Source organism: Crinia signifera, chromosome 11 (genome assembly GCF_055691185.1).
Source record: "Crinia signifera chromosome 11, ASM5569118v1, whole genome shotgun sequence".
NCBI classification, from domain to species: domain Eukaryota; kingdom Metazoa; phylum Chordata; class Amphibia; order Anura; family Myobatrachidae; genus Crinia; species Crinia signifera.
The window spans coordinates 101,936,814-101,959,837 of NC_139227.1; the positions used below are offsets into that span (position 1 = coordinate 101,936,814).

General features: G+C 47.5%; 1 protein-coding gene and 1 long non-coding RNA gene across 6 annotated transcripts in view; one reads left to right on the forward strand and one right to left on the reverse strand.

Annotated features, from left to right (window-relative positions):
- LOC146045276 (uncharacterized) overlaps window positions 1-1,429 on the reverse strand; it is a 44,681-nt gene extending 43,252 nt beyond the window's left edge. For both annotated transcript variants that reach the window (XR_014465402.1, XR_014465400.1), the window contains exon 1: window positions 1,321-1,429. This is a non-coding gene — a long non-coding RNA (uncharacterized LOC146045276). The remainder of the gene's footprint in view (window positions 1-1,320) is intronic.
- Window positions 1,361-21,387, forward strand: URB2 (URB2 ribosome biogenesis homolog). Of its 4 annotated transcripts, none has more exons than XM_083164020.1 (10): window positions 1,361-1,382; window positions 2,641-2,785; window positions 2,923-3,099; window positions 4,588-7,882; window positions 9,301-9,461; window positions 10,749-10,859; window positions 12,858-13,100; window positions 13,912-14,002; window positions 14,762-14,901; window positions 19,444-21,387. In XM_083164020.1, the coding sequence occupies exons 2-10, from the start codon at window positions 2,660-2,662 to the stop codon at window positions 19,639-19,641; spliced, it is 4,542 nt and encodes a 1,513-aa protein (XP_083020146.1). In that variant the 5' UTR covers window positions 1,361-1,382; window positions 2,641-2,659; the 3' UTR covers window positions 19,642-21,387. The 4 variants fall into 4 exon arrangements, with proteins under 4 accessions (XP_083020146.1, XP_083020144.1, XP_083020147.1 ...); XM_083164018.1 differs by lacking the exon at window positions 1,361-1,382 and adding an exon at window positions 1,413-1,632 and having other exon boundaries at window positions 19,444-21,298; XM_083164021.1 differs by lacking the exon at window positions 1,361-1,382 and adding an exon at window positions 1,718-1,729.
- The last annotated feature ends 1,637 nt before the right edge of the window (window positions 21,388-23,024 follow it).

Here is a 23,024-nt window from a genome sequence, read left to right on the forward strand (position 1 = left end):
CTGTTTGCTGTCACACCAGCTGGGCCGGAAAGAGCACTGCTCTCTGCCTGCGCACAGATAGGCCAGCCCTGATGTTGCCTGCACCCAGATAGGCCAGCCCAGATGCTGCCTGTGCACATAGGCCGGTCTGGACACTGCCTGCGCACAGATAGGCCGGTCTGGATGCTGCCTGCACACAGATAGGCCAGCCTGGACGCTGCTTGCGCACAGATAGGCTGGCCTGAACCCTGCTTGTGCACAGAATAGATCTGGATGCTGCCTGCGCACAGATAGACCACTCCGGACACTGCCTGCACACAGATATGCCCGCCTAGACGCTGCCTGCACACATAGGCCAGCCCAGACACTGCCTGCGCACAGATCGACCAGCCCAGATGCTGCCTTCACACAGATAGGCTGGCCAGGGCGATGCCTGCGCACAGATAGGCCGGCCTGGACACTGCTTGTGCACACACAGATAGGTCACTCTGGAAGCTGCCTACGCACAGATAGGCAGCCCGGTTACGGGTAAAATCCGGAATCGGATAAGACACCGGAATGCCAGACTGGACATCAAACTCTGCTTTCCGGAGCATGTAGTATCCGGTCCGGGGGTGCTCCATCTGATGAGGCTGCTCTCGCACCTGTCACCTGGGAGAGGAGAGGGGGGAGAATACAGCCTCACCGCATGGTCCGGGGGTGTAATAAAAACTGGAACGGTCCAGACCACACGGGGAGGCTGTAATCTCCCCTTCCCCATGTCCCTGGTGTGAGCAATCACAGGCATCCCCCCAGACAAGACACCCCCCGCATGGGACACCCCTCGGACCAGACACTATAAGCTCCGGAATGCAGAGTTTGATGTCTGGTCCGGCGTTCCGGTGTCTTATCCGGGTCCGGTTTTTACTTAGTCCCGGCAGCCCTGCATGCAGGCCAGCCCGGACACTGCAATAATGCAAGTCCGCAGCATTTTGTGGTGAGCTTCGCTATTTTAATGGGCACATTCGCTGTTTCCAGCGAGGTTGAAACGGCGAGTGAACGGGAAGACGTTGAATATTCTGACGATGAGCTATTGGCACTGCTCGCCGCCCGCATTGAATATATATGTATGAAAACATACATACAAAAAGAAACATGTCACCACAGGTGATGGCAAGCCTACATTACCAGGGAAGCCCAGGAACAGAGCATTGTGCCCTCCTGGAATGGGACATGTTGGGAGGGATGCCACTGTGCCAGCCCATGTCATGCACAGAGCAGTGCTGTACCAGGCAGTGTACAGGACATTGACATGCAAGTGACACCCCCCCCCATGCTGTGGTCCGGCCTGAGACTAATCACCCCATGCAGAGCTCCGTGTTTGGGATATGAAGCCTCGTCCGAGTCCCGCTATCTCTGCACAGGTGACCGCTCTGCTCACCCGCCCAAAACCTCCGCCTTGCGACCAAACAATCGCTGCTGTGTGTGACGTCATCGCTGTGCGACTGCCGGGTGCGTCACATGCCGGGGACCGGGCACAGCGACTACACGTGTGGGGAGCAGGAGACTGGATGCCGGTAACCGGGACTACTGAGCACTCCACACACCGTGCCCTCCCCAATACATCTGTCTGTACCTCTGCCCCTTCCCCAGAGCGCAGAAGACTGGATACAGGTACTGGGGACTACTAACTTTTCAGCACACCGTGCCCTCCCCAATACATCTGTTTGTACCTCTGCCCCTTCCCCAGAGTGCAAGAGACTGGATACAGGTGACCAGGACCTACTGACCACTGACTCCACACACCGTGCCCTCCCCAATAAATCTGTCAGTACCTCTGCCCCTTCCCCAGACCGCAGAAAACTGGATACAGGTACTGGGGACTACTGACCACTCCACACACCGTGCCCTCCCCAATAAATCTGTCTGTACCTCTGCTCCTTCCCCAGACCGCAGAAGACTGGATACAGGTACTGGGGACTACTGACCACTCAGCACACCGTGCCCTCCCCACTACATCTGTCTGCACCTTCCCCAGAGTGCAGGAGACTGGATACAGGTGACCAGGACTACTGACCATTCCACACACCGTGCCCTCCCCAATAAATCTGTCTGTACGTCTGCTCCTTCCCCAGAGACAGAGTGCAGAAGACTGGATACAGGCAAATTCCTTCTTAGATGGACAAAACCATGTGCACTGCAGGTGGGGCAGATATAACATGCACATATAGAAGTAGATTTGAGTGGGGTTTTTCTTCAAAGTGAGATCTATTCTATATTGCAGTGTAGAAATAAAGCAGTCAGTATTTACCCTGCACAGAAACAAAATAACACCAAAATCTAATTCCCTCTGCACGTTACATCTGCCCCACCTGCAGTGCACATGGTTCTGTCCATTTGAGAATGAATTTGCCTCTAAGAGTGAACCAGAATAAGGCCCATTGTGCCCTCCCCTATACATCTGTCTGTACCTCTGCCCCTTGCCCAGAGTGCAGGAGTCTGGATGCGGGTAACCGGACTACTGACCACTCCGCACACTGTGCCCACCCCAATACATCTGTCTGTACATCTGATCCTTCCCCAGAGCACAATAGACTGGATACAGGTAACTGGGGACTACTGACCACTCCGCACACCGTGCCCTCCCCTAAACATCTGTCTGTACCTCTGTTCCTTCCCCAGAGTGCAAGAGACCAGGGCAATGGCTGCAATATACTCTGGCATACACCTGAAGCTGCGGAACTCTAAGGTGCCCTGGGGAGAGAAGATCAAGCTCGCCCACTTTGCCTGGGTCACTCACCAGTGCTTCATCCCCAACAAGGAGCAGGTAAGTCACCGTATAGTGCCCTGTGTATTATTGCCCCGGTGTTATGGTCTGGTGCACTACATGGTGACACCTGGCTCTGTCCCCCCCACAGGGTAACTAATTAGTGGCACTGTATTACCTGCGTGTCCTTCTTACAGGTCCTGCTGGACTGGGTCAGCCATGCACTCGTCGGGCATCATACCAAGAAGATAGATCTGGAAGAAGATGTGGAGCAGAGACTCTGGGGCTTCCTGGACAGCGTCCTGCACAGCAAGCGGCTGCAGGGTCTGATGACCGAGGGAAAATCGGTGAAACTCCGCATTGCCGTCACTCAGGTAATAACCATGATGGGGAGACTATTACTGGGGCGCTGCCTGTTCCCATGGCTGACAATTGTACTGTAAGTGCCTCTAAGGGGCCATTTATCAAGAATTGCATTTTACGATGCAATGTGTCTACATCCGCAGGGGCAGGGCCTCTGAAAGGCAAAGTATTTAATATGATGCTGAGGCTCCTGCACATTGCAGGGGCATGTTCTTGAAAAACCTTCTGCTGTCTACGTTTATCGATGTGTAGGCCATAGGCTACAGCAAGCTAACACAATCTTATATGGCCCATGTTCCCTGAAATCCATTTGCTATATATCTACGGCATCGGTCGCCAACCCATCGCTCACGAGCCAGTGGTAGCTCGACCACTATTCTGCCTACCCACACCTCTCCTCACCTGACTGACTTCCCGCCTGTAACACTCCTCTGCCCAGGATCACTGGCGGGGTGACAACAAGTCCGCAATACTATGCAGGCTCCTGCTTTTTCACTGACGGCCAGTTCATATGCTGCGTTGGATCATGAGCCACTCGTAAACCTGCAGTGATTGGCTGCTGGGTCACAAGCTCCGATTGCCTCACGAGCCGGTACTATAATTTAATGGCCGCCTGAGAGATGGGAGGAGACTGCACTCCACTCTCCTATTCTCACTGGCCAGCAGCAGCAGCGGAGTCCAGCCGGGGAGCCTGGTGAGTGATCCTATAAGGGGGCTTTATCAAGTGGCACATTATGTGTTAGCCGCACTACAAGGGGCATCATGTTTAAGCTGTATATTATTCTGTGTAACCCCCTGGCAATGAGCAGGTAATTAAAAATTAATTAGAAGCCTTACAATGTGGCATAATGTGTCAGGGTCATTGCGGTGTGCGCCATAATATGTCAGGGGCATTGCGGTGTGCGCCATAATGTGTCAGGAGCATTGCGGTGTGTGGCATAATATGTCAGGGGCATTGCAGTGTGTGGCATAATGTGTCAAGCACCTTAGTAAATATACCCCTTAATATCAGATTGAACATTCCTCAGAATTAAATGAGTACACTGTGCTTTTAATTAGAATTCTTTCAGTGAGAGCTTTTAGAAATGAGATTTTCCTTAATCGTATGTGAATGATTCTTTAATTATCTGTATTGGTCATTATACAAATATCTAGATGGTGTAATAGTTTACTTTAATTTGCCAATGGACGTATATGGTGCACTTGCTTGGGGGCTGGGTTCTGTTTAGTGTTCATTCTAGCACCGCCCATATTTGAAAACCCATGCAGTTCCTCTTCCCTGCCTGGGGTGTCGATGTCTGCTGTGGTGTTTCTAGCACAGGTCTGGTTTGCATATCAGTGCTGATGTACAGACCACACTGTGCTAGAAGCACTACAGCAGACATCGACACCCCAGGCAGGGAAGAGGAACTGCATGGGTTTTCAAATATGGTGGGTGCTAGAATGAACACTACTGTTTATTAAAGGTGTCCCTAACTTTTTTTTTTTAATTATTTTAGGTTATGAATGATTTTATTGAAGCCTCCTCTACAAAAGAGACTCCACCAGTTGGCATTGGAACGGTTTTAAGCTGCTGTCGTGGTGTTTTATCAATGCCCACCCTCGCTTGTGTCTACACCTCCAAATACGAGCTGATGGTGGACTTACTACGCAAGCTCTGTACATTGGCTCACCATTGCTTGGCGACTGACCAGACCATCACATCTCAAGTGTTAAGCGTCCTTCACCTGTCCCTTGTACAATACATACAGGTGCAGAGACAGCAGGGAAATCCTAACAGGGTCTTTACACATGTCCTCGCGCAGCTGTTCCAACCATGTCTGGTTTTAAAGAACGCTTTGGGCACCCATGTTTTTGGAAAGAATGATAACCGTGAATGTTACAACCTAGTCAAAGACATTGAGCGTCACCTAGAAGGTGTTCTTCATAGCGCCCTTTTCCACGATGATCTCCTTTCTTTCTACAAAGAAGAGCTCCTTCCTGAATCGGACAAGTCAGAGAAGAAAAAAGGGTCTCATAAGGGGCTTCTGGCGCCAGCCTCCGCAATGGTCACCAAACTGGGAGATGCGGCTTTCTGTGACCCAGAAACGCGCCTTGCGGTTGTACCCGGTTCTGTCCCCCTATTGTACAAACTGTTTTTAGACTCTTACTGCAAAGATGGAAAAGAGTTGGTCTGCTTTCACATGCTTGTCAAACTGTTCGAATGTATTCGGCCATCAATCACCGCAAAGAGTAAAAGCCCGAAAGCGCCTTCCTCAGGCTGGACCATGGGACTTATTTCTCTAGAGCAGCTGCTGAACCTCGTTCTCGGCCATAATATTTACAATGTTGCTGTGGACCACATAAGGCATTGTGATGTCCAGTTCAAGTTCTACCGTACGTTGGCAGAAATGTTAGTTGGCCGACCCTGCGCCTTTTCAACTTCTTGGTTCCGCTGCTTGAAAATTGTAAACCTACTAAACCACCTTATCATTGAGCCAGACCTTGAGGACTTATTGGCACGAGCATGGATCGGTGTACACGTTTCCGATGCTCACACCAGGAAAGCGCAGGAAGCATTGATCGCCAGCCTTGTCCAGACCTATGCCAAGCTCCGACAGTTTCCGAAACTCTTCAAAGACATTTTAACGGTGATCTGTCAGATGGAAGATGATGAATTAAGACACCCGCCAATAGTTTCTTTTGGGTCAATGGTAAATCTTACGGAATGTCTCGTTCAGCTTCCCCATAATCAGATTCTGGATATTTGGGACATGGTTTTGGAGAAGTGTCATCGTTTTATCGTTCTGGAAATGAAAGAGAACCCAGATCTTGGCTTAAAATTATTTTCTCTAAGCTCTATTCTTCACTTCTTGATGTTTAATATGAGGACCTTGGATAATAATACCCCATTGCCTGTTCTCCAACGCTTCCAAACTCTAATGAAACGAATGGAGGATGAACTTATAGGTCCAGCTCTAAAGCTTCTGAAGGGTGCAAATGCAAGTCCAGCGTGGGTTCAGAAACTCTGTGACGCTACTCTCTTACTTCTCTACACGTGGATAGAAGTGGACACTGTGACCACACTGAATTGCAGCAAATACGTTTCTCAGCTCAGAGGACTGACCCTTCCATCAGACGAGAAGATGAATGGTTGGGACTTCTCATTGTTCTTTGAAGATAAAGAATGTTGGAGAACAGTCTATAGACTTTGCACCGCATCTAACCCGGTCAGCATGTTCTGCCTCCAGCTTCTCTCCATCCAGAAGCTGAAACATGTTCTGATGCAGTCTTCCTCCCCAAATGAGTTTGATCAACTCTCTGTTCAAATGGCTGCGTCTTTGGTTGTACGTTCCGGTGGTTGTCTTACTATCCCAGAACATCGAGAACCTTGGAGTGGCAATGCCAGTGCCGTTAATGGTGCCTGTTTCTCCGTGGCTCATTGGCACCTCATTACGTCGAATATCCTACTGCTCCTTCCATATTTACCACTGGTCGATATCAATAATATAACAAATTTTCTCGTTGATACAGTGATGTTGGCCAAAGCCGCTGATGACAGTAACCACAATGAGTCTTCAGTAACTTTGGAAGAAGTGTCTGTGAGTTTGCTCCATGGTGACTTGTTTCCAGAGATGCCAATGTTGCAGTCTGCTTTTGTAAGCAGCATCATAATGAAGGTTGCGCTGTTACTGAGAGAGCAAGCTGATGTAAGGGAGAGTCTTCATCTGCTCTCTGCCAAAGACCTACATTGGCATGAGGACTCTGTTTCTGCGCACAACAAAGCTACGATAAGCGCCAATCCCAAAGTCAGAGCCCCCGAACTGGAAGTCTCAGCCTGCTTGCAGAATCTGCAGGATACTGTGCGCCGGATATCCTCAATGACCGCTGCTAAGATCACGGCCAATTTAACAGAGTCTGATCTGAACGATCTCATCGGTGTGATAGAACTAATTTCTGCGTTCAAGCCGGACAGCCTGGCACCCACAGACCAGTGCCGCTGCCTTCTCCTGCTGTTGTTATTGGCCAGTTCCAGCGCCCTTCGCGACCTCCGACTTGCACACACTTGTTATAGTCTAATGACGCACCTCTTAAGTGGGAAGCATGCCAGTTCTTTATTCAAATTGTTCTACCCCAGTGACATTTTGATGAGTGTCATGACAGGCATCCAGTCTGCCAAGTGGCACTTGGTTGGCAGCGGGAAGGAACAGTGTTGGGCAGAATTTGTCCACGTCATTCAGGGTTTTTTCAAAGCCTTCTTCACTTTGGTCTTTGAACGAAGCCAGAGCCTTGTGCTTAATCTAGAGAAGCTGGCGACCTTCCTGGTTAATGCTCTTCCCGATGCCAGTGGCAAAGACTGGAGTTCTAGAGTGGGACAGGTGTTTATTGCTGCACTCAACGGCATGTGCAACCATTTATCAACCTACATCCAGAGACTACAGGGGGACAGACAGCGGACAGAGGTCTTGTCTTCTCTCTTGCAACAAGTTGTTGTAAAACTGAACGTGGTTGTCCTGCAGTGTGTAAAGGCCAGCGAGACGTGTCAGGTGTTACCTTCATTCCTGGTGTCCTGCGCCTCCACTCTCCTGGAAGCAGAGCTTAGTTGCCATTCTGGAGACGGTCTTCGGAACGCTGCCCTATACAGAAGTTTCTGCTCGCAGATCCTGAAGGAGCTTTGTTATGCGACGAAGCAGGATGCGTTCCTGAAGTCGGCCTTGCATTATCTGAAGATGTGCATCGGGGTGAAAGAGATTCACAGTGAGCAGGAAACAGCAGTCATTGCGGTCTTCGTAGCTCTGAAGAAGCTACTTGCTAGTAAGTATTTTCTGTTCCATTGTATGTACATACATCTACTGGGCTACTGTGTATATAGTGTGCCATTCACTGTCATTGGCAGATGTCTTTTATCTATCCAGTTAGACCAGTGTTTCCCAACGCCGGTCCTCAGGGACCCCTAACAGTGCAGGGTTTCTAGATCTAAGTCCTTTTTCTCCACCTGTGGATCTTTAAAATGCATGAGCCTGTAATGACTACACCTGTGCACCAACTAGGACAGTACTGGCCAACCTGTGGCTTTCCAGCTGCTGTGAAACTACACGTCCCATCATTCCCTGACAGGGTGTTAGCATTTCCTAATCTGAAAACTATGGCAGACAGCGGCGTAACTATAGCACCGCAGCCACCGCGGGGGGGCGCTGTGCATGTGGGGGCGCCGGGGGCTGCGGTGCTATAGTTACAACTTACACCTCCCCCCCCAATCCCACGCAGACTTACCTATATCGCTGGTCCCGGCGGCTCCGTTCTTCTGCTGAGGACCACCACAAAATGGCCGCCCCCATATAGCACACTGTTCTCTGAAACTGTCTGCTGTAGGGGGGCAGCCATTTTGTGGTGGTCCTCAGCAGAAGAACGGAGCAGCCGGGACCAGCGCGATAGGTAAGGCTGCGGGGGATTGGGGGGGGGGGGGCGCCCAAAACTTAGCTACGCCACTGATGGCAGAGCATGGTGGGGACTTGTAGTTTCATAGCAGCTGGAGAGTCACAAGTTGGCCAAGTCTGAACTAGGAGATCTGGAAAACATGAGGGTCCCTGAGTATTGAGTTTGGGGGAAAACTGATGTAAGGGCCCTCGTGTCTTTGATGCCCCGACCCGGCATCAGGACATCAAATAATTGGTGACTTTAGTTTAGTAACACTGTTCGTCAATGTCCATAGACTAAATAGTCAGATTCGCTCTGTGATCGGCAAACTCTGGACTCCGGCCTTACAGGATACATGAACACCTGAGGTTGTAAATGCGTTTTGTGAATTTATATGTGCATCGTGTAAAGTACACAAGGACAGGGTGTAATATAGGGATACTGCCAACTTTGTATCTAACAATATCTAACAATATGGTACTTGTGTAGTTTCACGGCGCCAGCATGGCACCGTGTGTCTGAGGCCCCTTGCGGGGCTCGCTTCGCTCACCCACGCTAGGGGCTCGGTGGCTCGCTACGCTCACCACGCTATCTAAAATCAACTCCATGCCAACGTGGATAGTGGGGGTATGAACTATCCATGTTGGCATGGAGTTAAGTTACTTTATTTTAGATAGTTTGGCGAGTGTACAACCCGGAAGTAGCACGGCGCCATGCTGGCGCAGTGAAACTACACAAGAACCAACAATATAAAGATACTTTTTTTTTTTTCCTGTTTGTGTAAAAGTTGTAACTTGCTCTGATTCCTGTGTGAGGTGCCTGGACGGACAGAGAGTGCGCTCAGAGTGTAGAAGTGCAGATACATGACTTATTTACGCAGATGGCGGAGAGCTGTAGCTGCGAGGAGTTCAGCACTATCATGAAAGCTACATTATACGGGCTCGAAGTCTCCAACTTGTGGCAGAACAACTATAAGGTTGGTTACTTTATTTATTTTGGAATAAGGTCTGGGGGCTGTAAGATCATCCGAGTTTGCCGGGGCTGCGTAATGTTGGCCGAACTCAGAGGGCAGTATTCAATGAGGCCAATTCGCCATGTTTCACAACGAATTTGTGCTATTTTCGTGTTGGAAGGTGATTTTTTGTGTCAGAAAGTGAATCACCCTATTCAACGTGCACTTTTCGCCATCTGCGAACAGTGAATGACGGACAATTCGCCGTCTGATAGTCTCCTCAATTCGCTGTGGTTTTTCAATGTGATTCGTTGTGAATGTATTCAATGAGAAGATGGCGAATCGCTTTCTAAGTGATTTTCGCCGTGAGTCACCGTGAAGCAATCGCCATCTTTTTATGGTGAACTGGAATGTGAACTTTTAAAATAATTTTTTTTTTTTTACACATAACAGCCAGCAGGGGGTCGGGAGCCGCTCATTAGATATTCATATATTCACTGCTCCCGATCATTACATATGCACGATCGGGAGCAGTGCATACCCGGTCCCCTGCTGGCTCTCCCAGGGGGCAGCTTGTGCTGCCTAGGTCTCGGGGAGGCCTCCTCCACCCCACATACATTCTGGGGCAGGCAGGGAGACTTCCATCTCCCTGCCTGCCGCCGTCCCCCGGCTCCCTGCGGGGTCCGCCGCAGGGGTTAAGATTCGCCGTCAGGGGCAGGGAGCCCCTGCGGCATTGAATATTGGGACAGCGAGGGCTGGCAGCGAGGGCTCCAGCCCTCCGGAACACGGCGACAGTGTCATTGTCACATGCCGAATTTTGTCATTGAATACTGCCCAGAGAGTTATTTTTTATTAAGGCAGCAATTTTTTTGCGAGGCAAAACCATGTCTTGTAAATGATTGCTTCTTTAAAATAATGCCTGAGATTGGCCACACCTGGGGGACACTGCAGACTACTGTGGGTTGAGAGGAGAAGACTCTCTTTATCTCCCAACACTTTAACTAGTTGGTTTGGTTTGGGCCCTGTTAGACTTGATTGAGAATCTGCCAAAGCCTGCAAATGCTTCTGCATGTAGTAGTGCGCCAGGGGTGAGGTTTGGGTTGCCAAAGAGGATGGCCGTGATTTGTCCCCCACCCTACTCCTCCTGGTGTAATAGTTTTAACTTTGTTCACCAAATATTTTTCTGGTGATGGTGCTGTGGTGTAATGCAATTTATTTCTCCATTTTGTTTATTTAATCCCAATGGATGTTTGTTTTTTGTATTACGCTATATGCATTATTATTCTAACAGGAGGTTGTTGTGTTTTGCAGGAACTATTTGCCAGCATCGCCCTGACCAAACTGCTTCTTAATTGTCCATTACAAGAAGATAAAAGGAACTTGTTCTGGTACGCAGCGTCTCAGATTATGACATCACTGGTGGTAGGTATCAAGCGTTACCCCAATATATCCAAGTACTTACCTGCAAAATAACTGTAATTTATCAAACTGCCTGTAACATGGCAGCAGGGCTGTGGAGTTGGTAGATAAATTTTCCGACTCCTCGTACTTCTGACGCCGACTCCTCGACTCCGACTCCTCTGTATTAATATGCGAATGTATTTGATACATTCCTTGAAGGAAAGAAAGGCAACATACATATTATTACTACAGAAACTAGAGGCTGGGAAGCCAACAGTCTACTGTATTGAACAGTTTAAGCAAAGGACAAACACAATGAAAACAACGTTTTATTATTTTTTTTATTAATTAATTAAATGGCTGGATAGTAGCAGTAGGCATAAACATCAGGAACAGGAACTTTACCAGTTCAAAGATAAAAACCACATTATTTGGTTGTTTTGGGAACAAAAACAATAGGAAAGGTTCAGAAGTGTGGAGCATGAGTTCCGCATGCTTTGTGACGACAACAAAAATCAACGAGCCACAATCTCCGCTGGTTTGCTTGCTCGTCACCGTTCAATTCATGGACACAAGGAACGATTTCTTTACCGAATCGTTACTGGCGATGAAAAATGGTGCCTGTACATCAATATGAACCAGCGTAAGGAATGGCTTAGCCAAGGTAAACAAACGACCCCGCACATGAAACAAGATCTTCATCCGCGTAAAAAGATGTTGTGCGTATGGTGGGAGAGCTCGGTTGAATGATTTTTTCGAGTCTACACCAGGTGATTTCTACCAACGAGGTATTGAAAACCTTATTGAACGTTGGAAATAAGTTGTAAACTACAAGGTGCTCCGAATTGTGCGTTGCGTGCCATATAGTGAAGCACATGAAAAGCATGCTTTTTCACGGTCACTTAACTTGTTCGTTTTGCGGTTACGTGAGGCACTGCATGCATTGGTCTTTATTCTTACAGTAGAGAAGTCATTAATTATAATTTTCGGAGTCGGTGCATTGTTTGCCGAATCCGACTCCAGGTACCGTATTTTTCGGACTATAAGGCGCACCTAATAGCCTTAAATTTTCACCAAAATAGGCCGTGCGCCTTATAATCAGGTGCGCCTTATGTGTCGACTGATTTTGACTGTCGGACCATTTCCTGCTGACACCGGTACGTAATACGTACACTACGTATTACGTACACTGCGATGACCCCAGATAATGGCACCAGTGAAGAGACATGCTGTTTTAGCATGCGCCTTATAATACGGTGCGCCTTATAATACGGTGCGCCTTATGTATGGCTCAAGTACAGAAATAGACCCCATAAGTGAGACTGCGCCTTATAGTCCGGTGCGCCTTATAGTGCAGAAAATACGGTACTCTAAATTTCTTCCGACTCCTCGACTCCGACTCTGACTTTATAGTAAGATCCACACTAATATGTTTTTACTTTCAGATTACATAACTGCAATGCATTTAGTAAAGAGATTATATATGGTAAAATAGTCTAGTATGCCCGCACAGTACCATAAAACCGAAAACTTGCAGTGCACAGGTAGTTTGTGGGAGAATGTTTCTTTTTTGCTTTTGTCATATAAGGAGTACAAGTCCGTGTTACAGAGGTGCCTTGCGTCTTCCCACATTGTGCCTGTTCCATAGCCAAGCACACAGGTGTATGCCCCACTGGTCCAGTTTTACCTCCGCTGGCGTCTAATGGGGCGTTCATACCTGGGCAAAGTGTAACAAGGCATGATGACAAGATGGTCTACTACACAGAGAAGGGCTGAACTGTTATTATACCTTTTGTCCTATGAGTTCTTTGCACCCGATCTAGGGCTGGTTGCAGTGCCATGACGATAATGACTTGGCTGTATGGTTAGACACAGTGTAGATGTATATGGCTCTGCGCATGGCAAATATCTACATTTAATTCCATGCGGGCAATGCAGGCAAAGAAACCGCCGACTTGCGCTCAGTTCTGCATTGCGTCTACAAATGCTATAAAATATTTGTATGTGTCCCTCTTGCAGACTCTCTGCGCAGAAGCATGCAAGGACCGCACCCTGCTCTCCGGCATTGCAGTGCCTGTGCTAGACGCCATCGCCTTGTTAATGAGACGTGGAGAAACGGATCTAAAGAACCCCCACCATGTTACGCTCTCATTCAGCGCAGTCTTAACGGTTCCGCTGGATCACTTGAAGGCTGAAGAATATTACAGCGTGTTCCTGGCGATACATGAGGTTCTGTATTCTTGTCTGCAATTTCATCCCAAGGTACTTGTAGAACAATCCTGGCTTATAGTAGGGCAAAAAATGTGTTTTTACTTAGCAACGTCCGTTCCGTGAAACCTCCGGTCGCCTAAATCCAACCCACTTGGATGGTATTGTCCAGCTCACACCACTGTTGGTTACGCTACCAATAGTGTCTCCTTACCGAATGGGAGAAAAGTGGCATCACCTGACCAGTGCGCTGTCTAAGGTGGGAGGGATGCAAGTTATTGCCTGGCACAAATGGAGGGGAGAAAAAGGGCAGGGCGTAGCGCCCTGAGGGGTGTGCACTTGAAGTGCATCCAGAATTTTGACAAGGCACTATAATGGGTTTTTCTATTAAGTCAACCATTTTAAGTCAACGGGTTTTTAACTAGTTAAAAACCCGCCAAAATGACAGCTTCTGCAATGTACTGTCACTTTGAGCTGTGACAGTTTTTACTTTCTATTTGAGCAGTGATAGGTTTTTATCCCACAAACTCGTCACCCGCCCCTAGCCCCTATCTGCTCCTACTTCCAATTTCTGTCTTAACAGCTCCCTGTCTCCATATCCATCAAGTTTGAAACAGATCTGTGTCCCTGCAAAAATTGCTTTCACTTTCTGCTATGACATCTTTTAGCACACATAGGAGTCATTTGGTTCATCGAGTAGCCTCTAGTGGCCAGTGGTGGAACTTTACCTCATAGAGGTGAGGAATAGTTAGCCTTTTATACATATTGTATTGAGCATTTGCAGTACCACGGTGTGCCGCAGCAGTGAGATTTGTGGTTGGCCCCCCCCTCACCTTTGTTTTTTTTTCTCCTTTGTTGCCTAAAGGTGATGCTGAAAGCTGTTGCAACGTTTCTGAACACTTTTCACCGATTGGTCGCATCAGTTATGTATGAGGGACGCCAGAAAGGGGAGAAAGGTAATTGCTAAACTCGTATTATGCACCCGTCATTCACCGGGTCGCTACCATAGCCGTATCGTTGCCCCTCCCCCTGTTCCCGTCTCTTCTTGTTATCTTGGGCTAGATGCGGCTCTTGCTTGTTATATATGCACTTTTGGACAGGAAACAGCCATTTGTACAGGCACCTGTTGGCCAATATTAGTGTACAGTAGGTTGGTGATTACGTTGTATAACTGTCTGCATTTTTCACCAGCCCTAGGGCGGGATTCTGTAATAACCGCGGCCACACATCGCCGGCTACCGCAGACATAATTATCGCATATGATCTAACATATGCGATAATTATAGCAAAGGATAGCACTTGCATTAGTAGCTGTCATTTGCGCTCTGGCCGGCGATGTTTAGAGGGTCCAGGCGGCTCCCCCTCCCTCCCTTACCCGGCCGGATGCTGTTGCTGCTGGCGGGCTCTCATCCTCCTGGTCCGGGCAGCACTGTACTGCCCAGACACAGGTGAGGGGGGTCGGCGGGGGTCCGTGCGGGGCGGTGGTGGTCGCAGTAAAAGCCCATAGGCTTCTACGGGGCATCGCCAGCAAAAGCGGTAACCCGGCGGGGGGGTCTTTAGTGCATCCCACAATGCGGTAAAAACCCTGATAACAGGGTTTTGACCGCATTTTCCGTTTAGAGAATCCCGCCCCTAATCACTTGGCTGCCCATTGTTCTTACTGAGTAACCATTACTTTATCTTGTACATATTTCATTGTGCTTGTTTATTTAAAGGTTCCACTAATGAATCGGAGACCGTGCTTAGATGTGCACAGCTGGTGGAACGGATGTATACTCACATTGCTGCAAAGACGGAAGAATTCACGGTGTTCTCTACTTCTATGGTCTCCCAATATGTACACGAGCTGCAGAAGGTAAGAAGATTGGCCCAGGGTCTGACACTATGGACCTTATTCTGGTTGATACGCTTGCATGCAAATTCACATGCAAGGCAGATTTTAGCTCCTTATGCATGCGCAACTTCCGCAGTGGACAAGTACAGGTTTAATAATCCATGCACACTCATACCCTTGCGCACAGAAATAAGCTTGCGATAGAGCCCTAAAATGAAGGCGTGATGTGTGTTTCGCTGGGCGCTGCTTCACAAGAGGACAGTATGGACGTGTAATGGTTAGCATTACTGCCTCACAGCGCTGAGGTCATGGGTTCTATTCACACCATGGCCCTGTGCGGCACTTGTATATTCTCCCCGCGCTTGCGTGGGTTTCCTCCGGGTACTCCAGTTTCCTTTGATAATCCCCCCCCAAAAAATATATACTGGTAGGCTAATTGGCTCCCAACAAATTAACCCTGGAATGTCTGTGTGAGGGTATATATGTGGTAGGGAATATACAATGTAAGCTCCACTGGGGCAGGGACTGATGTGAATGTTCAAATATCCTCTGTACAGCACTGCGGAATATGTGTGCGCTATATAATAACTGGTAATAGTATTCTCTGTACAGCGCTGCGGAATATGTGTGCGCTATATAAATAACTGGTAATAATATTCTCTGTACAGCGCTGCGGAATATGTGGGCGCTATATAAATAACTGGTAATAATATTCTCTGTACAGTGCTGCGGAATATGTGTGCGCTATATAAATAACTGGTAATAATATTCTCTGTACAGCGCTGCGGAATATGTGGGCGCTATATAAATAACTGGTAATAATATCCTCTGTACAGCGCTGCGGAATATGTGTGCGCTATATAAGAAACTGTTAATAAATAAAAATAAGATGGGCGGAAACCAATCAATTTAGACAATGAAGTAAGGCAATATATATAATTGAAGTGTAATGATGACCATATCTGAATGGGTTGCTAGCATGTGTATCACTTTGCATGATTGCGTGCGTGCGAGCGAATCAACCAGAATAAACTCCAATGTACTGTACACACACACAGGCTGCGGGAGGTAGGCCCAGGGTCTCACACTATACACACACAGGCTGCGGGAGGTAGGCCCAGGGTCTCACACTATACACACACAGGCTGCAGAGGTAGGCCCAGGGTCTCACACTATACACACACAGGCTGAGGGAGGTAGGCCCAGGGTCTCACACTATACACACACAGGCTGAGGGAGGTAGGCCCAGGGGCTCACACTATACACACACAGGCTGCGGGAGGTAGGCCCAGGGTCTCACACTATACACACACAGGCTGCTGGAGGTAGGCCCAGGGTCTCACACTATACACACACACAGGCTGCGGGAGGTAGGCCCAGGGTCTCGCACTATACACACACACAGGCTGCGGGAGGTAGGCCCAGGGTCTCACACTATACACACACACACAGGCTGTATAGGCCCAGGGGCTCACACTATACAGACTCAGGCTGCGGGAGATAGGCCCAGGGTCTCGCACTATACACACACACAGGCTGTATAGGCCCAGGGTCTCACACTATACACACACACACACAGGCTGTATTGGCCCAGGGTCTCACACTATACACACACAGGCTGCGGGAGATAGGCCCAGGGTCTCACACTATACACACAGGCTGCGGGAGGTAGGCCCAGGGTCTCACACTATACAGACAGGCTGCGGGAGGTAGGCCCAGGGGCTCACACTATACAGACACAGGCTGCGGGATAGGCCCAGGGTCTCACACTATACAGACACAGGCTGTATAAGCCCAGGGTCTAGCACTATACACACACACAGGCTGTGGGAGATAGGCCCAGGGTCTCGCACTATACACACACACACAGGCTGTATAGGCCCAGGGGCTCACACTATACAGACTCAGGCTGCGGGAGATAGGCCCAGGGTCTCACACTATACACACACAGGCTGTATAGGCCCAGGGTCTCACACTATACAGACACACACACACAGGCTGCGGGAGATAGGCCCAGGGTCTCGCACTATACACACACACAGGCTGTATAGGCCCAGGGTCTCACACTATACACACACACACACACACACAGGCTGTATTGGCCCAGGGTCTCACACTATACACACACACACAGGCTGCGGGAGATAGGCCCAGGTTCTCACACTATACAGACAGGCTGCGGGAGATAGGCCCAGGTTCTCACACTATACAGACAGGCTGCGGGAGGTAGGCCCAGGGTCTCACACTATACACACAGGCTGCGGGAGGTAGGCCCAGGGTCTCACACTATACAGACAGGCTGCGGGAGGTAGGCCCAGGGTCTCACACTATACAGACAGGCTGCGGGAGGTAGGCCCAGGGTCTCACACTATACACACACAGGCTGCGGGAGGTAAGCCCAGGGTCTCACACTATACACACACACAGGCTGCGGGAGGTAGGCCCAGGGTCTCACACTATACAGACAGGCTGCGGGAGGTAGGCCCAGAGTCTCACACTATACACACACAGGCTGCGGGAGGTAGGCCCAGGGCCTCACACTATACAGACAGGCTGCGGGAGGTAGGCCCAGGGGCTCACACTATACACACACACAGGCTGCTGGAGGTAGGCCCAGGGCCTCACACTATACAGACAGGCTGCGGGAGGTAGGCCCAGGGCCTCACACTATACACACAGGCTGCGGGAGGTAGGCCCAGGGTCTCACACTATACACACACACAGGCTGTGCGAGGTAGGCCCAGGGTCTCACACTACACACACACACACACGGTGCGCGAGGTGGGACCGTTCTCCTCCCCTGACTGTGCTGTGTATGTGTTTTCTCTCCAGTTCCTATGCAGTCTATGGGCTTGTGCTGGTTATTTTGCAGATAAGGATATACAGTCTAGACCTGAGGGAGTAAATGGTTTTCTCAGCAGAGAGTAAATAACTTATGACCCATACATTCTAATGGAGCAGCAGTGATACAGTTTCGACCCAGGACTTCGACGAAGTCACAAGCTGACGAAACGCGTTGGGGCGGTCCTGGGTCGACGCTGATCTCTCTCTGACGTTGTGACGTCTGCCGGATCCTCCGTTTTCCAGCTGCTGTAGTTTGGCCGTCGTGCCGCTGAGTCTCTGATCGTGGACTACTGCCTTGCTGGTTTTTATGATTGCATGCCTGCATATCCTTACTTTCATGTATGTGAGCTTTTTATTACAGTAAACTTGTTACTTTCATACTAGCTTATTTGTGCGCTCTCTGGTTTTTTTCTACATGTCTACCCCCTGTGGTGTTTTGTGAAACACCAAACGGAGTACAGCTGCACTGCATGGTGATCCTGATACACGGACGGATCCTCCGTATTCCTGGACTCTTTAGCGCTTTCATGGACTCTTTGTATGTATATATATATATATATATATATATATATATATATATATATATATATATATATTATTTAAGGAGAATAAAACCCAAATAGCTTATTAAGCATGTAAAGGCCTTTGTTAGCCATTAGAATGAGATCTAGGCGTTACAGGATTTGTACTATACCATTAGCAGTAACGGGGGGGGGGGGGGGGTCTATGTTGCTCTGTCTGTGTGATGTCTCCTGTAAAACCAAATAACGTTTTATGCCACGGATATATTTTACTGAAGGTTTGCAGACGAATGGCGTGAAGTCCGTGTGATCAGTAATGTAACTTTCATTGTTACACTCCTGTCACGTGTTTAAAATGAAGGCGGTGATGTAATATTACAATGTGGCGAAGTTTCTCCCAGCAGCCAATCCACTTCTATTATTTTATAGAATGTACTTAATAAATGCTACCTGATTGGAGAAGTTTCCTGTCACAAACAATCTTTTCCCTGCTTGGTACATCTGCACCCAAGGTCCTAAAAACCTTCCCCTTTGTTCTGAAAATACTCAGTTAGCAGTAGACCAGAAGGAGAACTAATGCTGCGTATGCACCAAATGAGGTATCGTTAATGGTATATCATGGATATTGTCTAGTGTGTATGCACTATATCGTCGCTCTGGAGTTCAGCAGAAATCGGTAACAATATCACTCGAGGATCGTATCGTCTAGTTTGTACCCAGCTTTACATTAATGGTCTTACAAAGATTTGGAGAATCCCAGAATTGAGGGGCAACTCAGTACAGGAGAGATGCTGGAAGTATAATCTGTTGTCGGCCAGCAAAGCTAGATGTAACTATAGCAGCAGCAGGCACATCTAGTAATCTTTAAGATGTATACACCCTGGGCGTTTTTGCCCATCTTAGCGGTTTTCCCAGCAATCTGCTGGTAATACCTAATGAGCGCCGGTGATGAGGCGTGGGGGTACACACTGGGTGGCTCAAATGGTAAAACTGAGCATCTCTCAAAATTGCCCAGTGTGTATGGGTCTTTACACGGGGGCAATACTGGGGGGAGGAGGGAATTGTATTTATATTTGCTACTCATGCATGCAAATGCATCAGAACTGGATTAGAAATCCCAGGAGTGCAATGTGGAGCGCTGTTTTCAGAAGTAACGCGATTTAAATAATTAAACTTTCTCATTATGATTTCCCTTCAGGTCACTCTTCAGCCTGCTGTAAAGAAACATTTAACACAAGGAATCTTCCACATTATGGATCTATGCATCGACCGTGATATTAAATTCTTAAATGCGTCCTTAAATATGGAAGTGAGAGAAGTGTTTAAGGAATTGTACCAGGAGTATTCCAGCCAAAACAAAGCACGAGACCAAGGAGAGGAGAAATATACAGCTTAATAATGGGTTTTATTCTGTGCAATTAACAAACTCGGACCAGGTCTCTCCTGTACTATGCCTGGTCCTGCAGATGTAAGGTCTCCCTGGCTATGAGATTATTGGGTGCACACAATCCTTCTGCAAGTACTTTACAGTATGTATACGTGTGTGTTGTCCAATCAGCAGTGAGTCTAGTTATCACATGGGCATTTACCACCTCCGAGCACTCGTTCTGTTTCAAGAACCGACCATAATAAAATATATTGTGCCTTATGTCATTCCTTATGTTGCAGCCTAACTTCACATTTACAGCATGGCCAAAGAGATGTAACCAGTCACAGTGCAGGGTGGACAAAGTCTGTGAACCCTTGGATTTAATAAGTGGTTGACCCTTTGGCAGCAATAACCTCAACCAAACATTTCCTATAGTTACATATCAGACCTGCACAACGGTCAGGGGGAATTTTGGACTATTGTCTGGTGTGAATCGGTCTCTCGAGGTCAGGCCACAGCATCACATTCATGTTGAGGTGAGGACCCTGGATTCTGTAGGTGATCTACTTCTGTGCTTTGGGTCGTTGACCAGTTGCATCACCCATCTTCTGTTGAGCTTCAATTGGCGGACAGATGGCTTGAGGTTCTCCTGCAAAATGTCTTGATAAACTTAATTCTTGATGGCAATCGGTCCAGGTCCTGACGCAGCAAAGCGGCCCCAAACCATGATGCCCGCTCTACCATACTTCACAATTGGGATGATTTTTTGATGTTGGTGTGCTGTGCCTTTTTTTTTTTCTCCACACATTGGCCCTTATTCAGATCTGATTGCAGTACAAATTTGTTTGGAAAATGGGCAAAACCATGTGCACTGCAGGTGGGGCAGATGTAACATGTGCAGAGAGAGTTACATTTGGGTAGTTTATGTTGTCATTCTGATTTAAAAAGAGTAAACACAGTTGTTTGACAATAAATGGCTTCACCCAAACAACTAACTATGAGTGACAGAAAAGTTGTATATACTGTATATTATAAACTGTTATTCTGTACAACGTGTACTTAGTTTAGTGTGAATCAGGACAACAGAAGATGTGGAGCAGGGCGCAGAGTCTCCTGCCACAATGTGACAGCCGCACAGCCAGAGTGACAGTAATGACAGTGAGCATTAGGCGGGAAATGTAGTGTGACAGCCCGGGTGACGGAAAACTGCTTTATTTCTTCATGTACTCGATGCAAGAATGTTCCTATAATGGAGCTAAAAAAAAAAAAAAAACCCAGATGCCATCTGCTGGAGCAAATTTGGGAGATTGCTGTGAAAATAACAGTGATTAAAAAAATAAATACACCGTCTTTCCATAAATCTGCAGCATTCGGTGCACTTCTTTACATCGCTGACTATCTCTAATAGGAGTCATGGATAATCTCAATATTCGGTTAGAAGGGGCTCTTGTTACGGACAATTCATAAGTTTTAACGCCCTCCGCATCGCCATAAATAAATCGTTAATGATTTTTCCCAACTTTCTGAAATCACGGATTTATAAAAAAAAAAATCACGTGATTGTGCTCTGCTGAGCGACATTTCAGTTAATCCCCTACAGTGCTTTGGATTGGGCAATACATTTCCAGGCCCAGAACCCACGGAAACACATTGTCTGTTGAAGAGAGGCAGCTGTGCGCTTGTGATTGGCTGGGCAATTGCTGAAATCTTACCCCATTGGACACAATGGCATCAGTGGAAAAAATACTGCGGTGGAGCTGGTCCTAACATACCCTAGCTTACAGGGCATGCTGCAATTTGTAGTTCATTTTCTAGTCTACTGATTTGACTGAACATGTTCCCCCTTCATTGCAATTAGCGCTGTATCTATGGGTATGAGTCATACGGTTGACAGTAACTAGGGTGAGCATTATTAAGCATTATGTCGACTCATGGCAAAGATCGACATACCTTATGTCGACGTGGTCAAAAGGTCGACACACGCAGTATGTTCACATGAAAAAGGTCAACATGAGTTTTGCATGTCGACATGGACACCATATAAGTGTACCATGTCCCCCCCCCATCGGGCATGGTGCCTTGCTATGCTTGGCACGCTATTCTAATCTAATTCTATGTCCACTTGGATGTCCAACCATGAAAAAACACCTTAAAAAAAAAAAAAAGCCTGGAAAAACTCATGTTGACGTTTTAAATGTTGACCTAAGGTATGTCGACCTTTTTCTGAAGACCAATAGTAGTAGACCAATTGACTGCAGAGTGTATCCTGTATCTAATTGGGCTTCCTGTGCTCATTGATAGTAATATCCATGGAATCAATGGAAACCTCTCCCTCTCCTCACGAGTCACCTTCACCGTGTGACACAACTGAAAAGGTTCCCCGCTCTACTTGTCACCATCGGTGATTCCTGTGATTATGGGATGATGACATTAGATCAGGCGCATTGCAAACCACCATGTAAGTAACTGAGGAATCGGAGATGTTTAATTAAACATAACCTTTGGTAGCGATCCCTACCAGCGCTGCTTGTGTTCTGTGTAAACTGAATGTATTGTGTCGGTTTTTAGAGTTTACTATGTGTTACCCTTGTTGTGTTTAGACTCGGTTTTTCGCCGATACACCTGTTTTCTCACAGAGCCAATTTTACCGAACATTAAAAAATTGCCGCTGACAGGTAGAATGTAAATTCAACTTGGAATTGTCGAATAGTTGAATAACCCCCTTTAGCAGGAGAGGAAAATATGCCGCAAATCCTTTCACAAATAGAAGTGCTAATAGTTTATTTTTACCAAGTTACAAAATACAAAGTGACGGAACAGAAGATAAATCAAATCAATATTTGGGGTGACCCCCATCCACCTACAATACACAATCAGTACATCTAGGTACCAGCACACAGTTTGTGAAGGAAGTCCTGGAGAGGATTTGCCAAGCGTCTTGGAGAACGGACCACAGATCTACTATGGACCTAAATCTCTCCATGTAATCACCGACAGACTGGATGATGCCGAGGTCAGGACTCTGGGGGTTATTTTGGTTCACTCCTTCTTAGATGGACAAAACCATGTGAACTGCGGGGGGTGGGGGGCAGATGTAACATGTGCAGAGAATTAGATTTGGGTGAGTTATTTTGTTTCTGTGCAGGGAAAATACTGACTGCTTTATTTCTACACTGCAATATAGATAATAACAATAATAACAGTTTTATTGTCATTGTCATCGCAATAAAAAAATTGAACAACGAAATTACAGTACGAAGCATAAAAAGACAACAATTAACGATCTTGGTTAAAATCAATAATTGCTAAAGGAAAGAAACTGTTTCTCATACGTGTAGTTCGTAGCTTAGGAAGCCTTAACCTTTTCTTTGATGGTAAAAATGAGAACATATGGTAATAAGGATGGTGGG

Bases quoted from the DNA above. Each gene is read 5' to 3' on its own strand.
- URB2 (XM_083164020.1), top strand. From the start codon at position 2,660: ATGGCTGCAATATACTCTGGCATACACCTGAAGCTGCGGAACTCTAAG. The intron at 3,100-4,587 runs GTAATAACCATG...TAATTATTTTAG, and splicing joins TCCGCATTGCCGTCACTCAG to GTTATGAATGATTTTATTGA. The intron at 14,003-14,761 runs GTAATTGCTAAA...GTTTATTTAAAG, and splicing joins ACGCCAGAAAGGGGAGAAAG to GTTCCACTAATGAATCGGAG.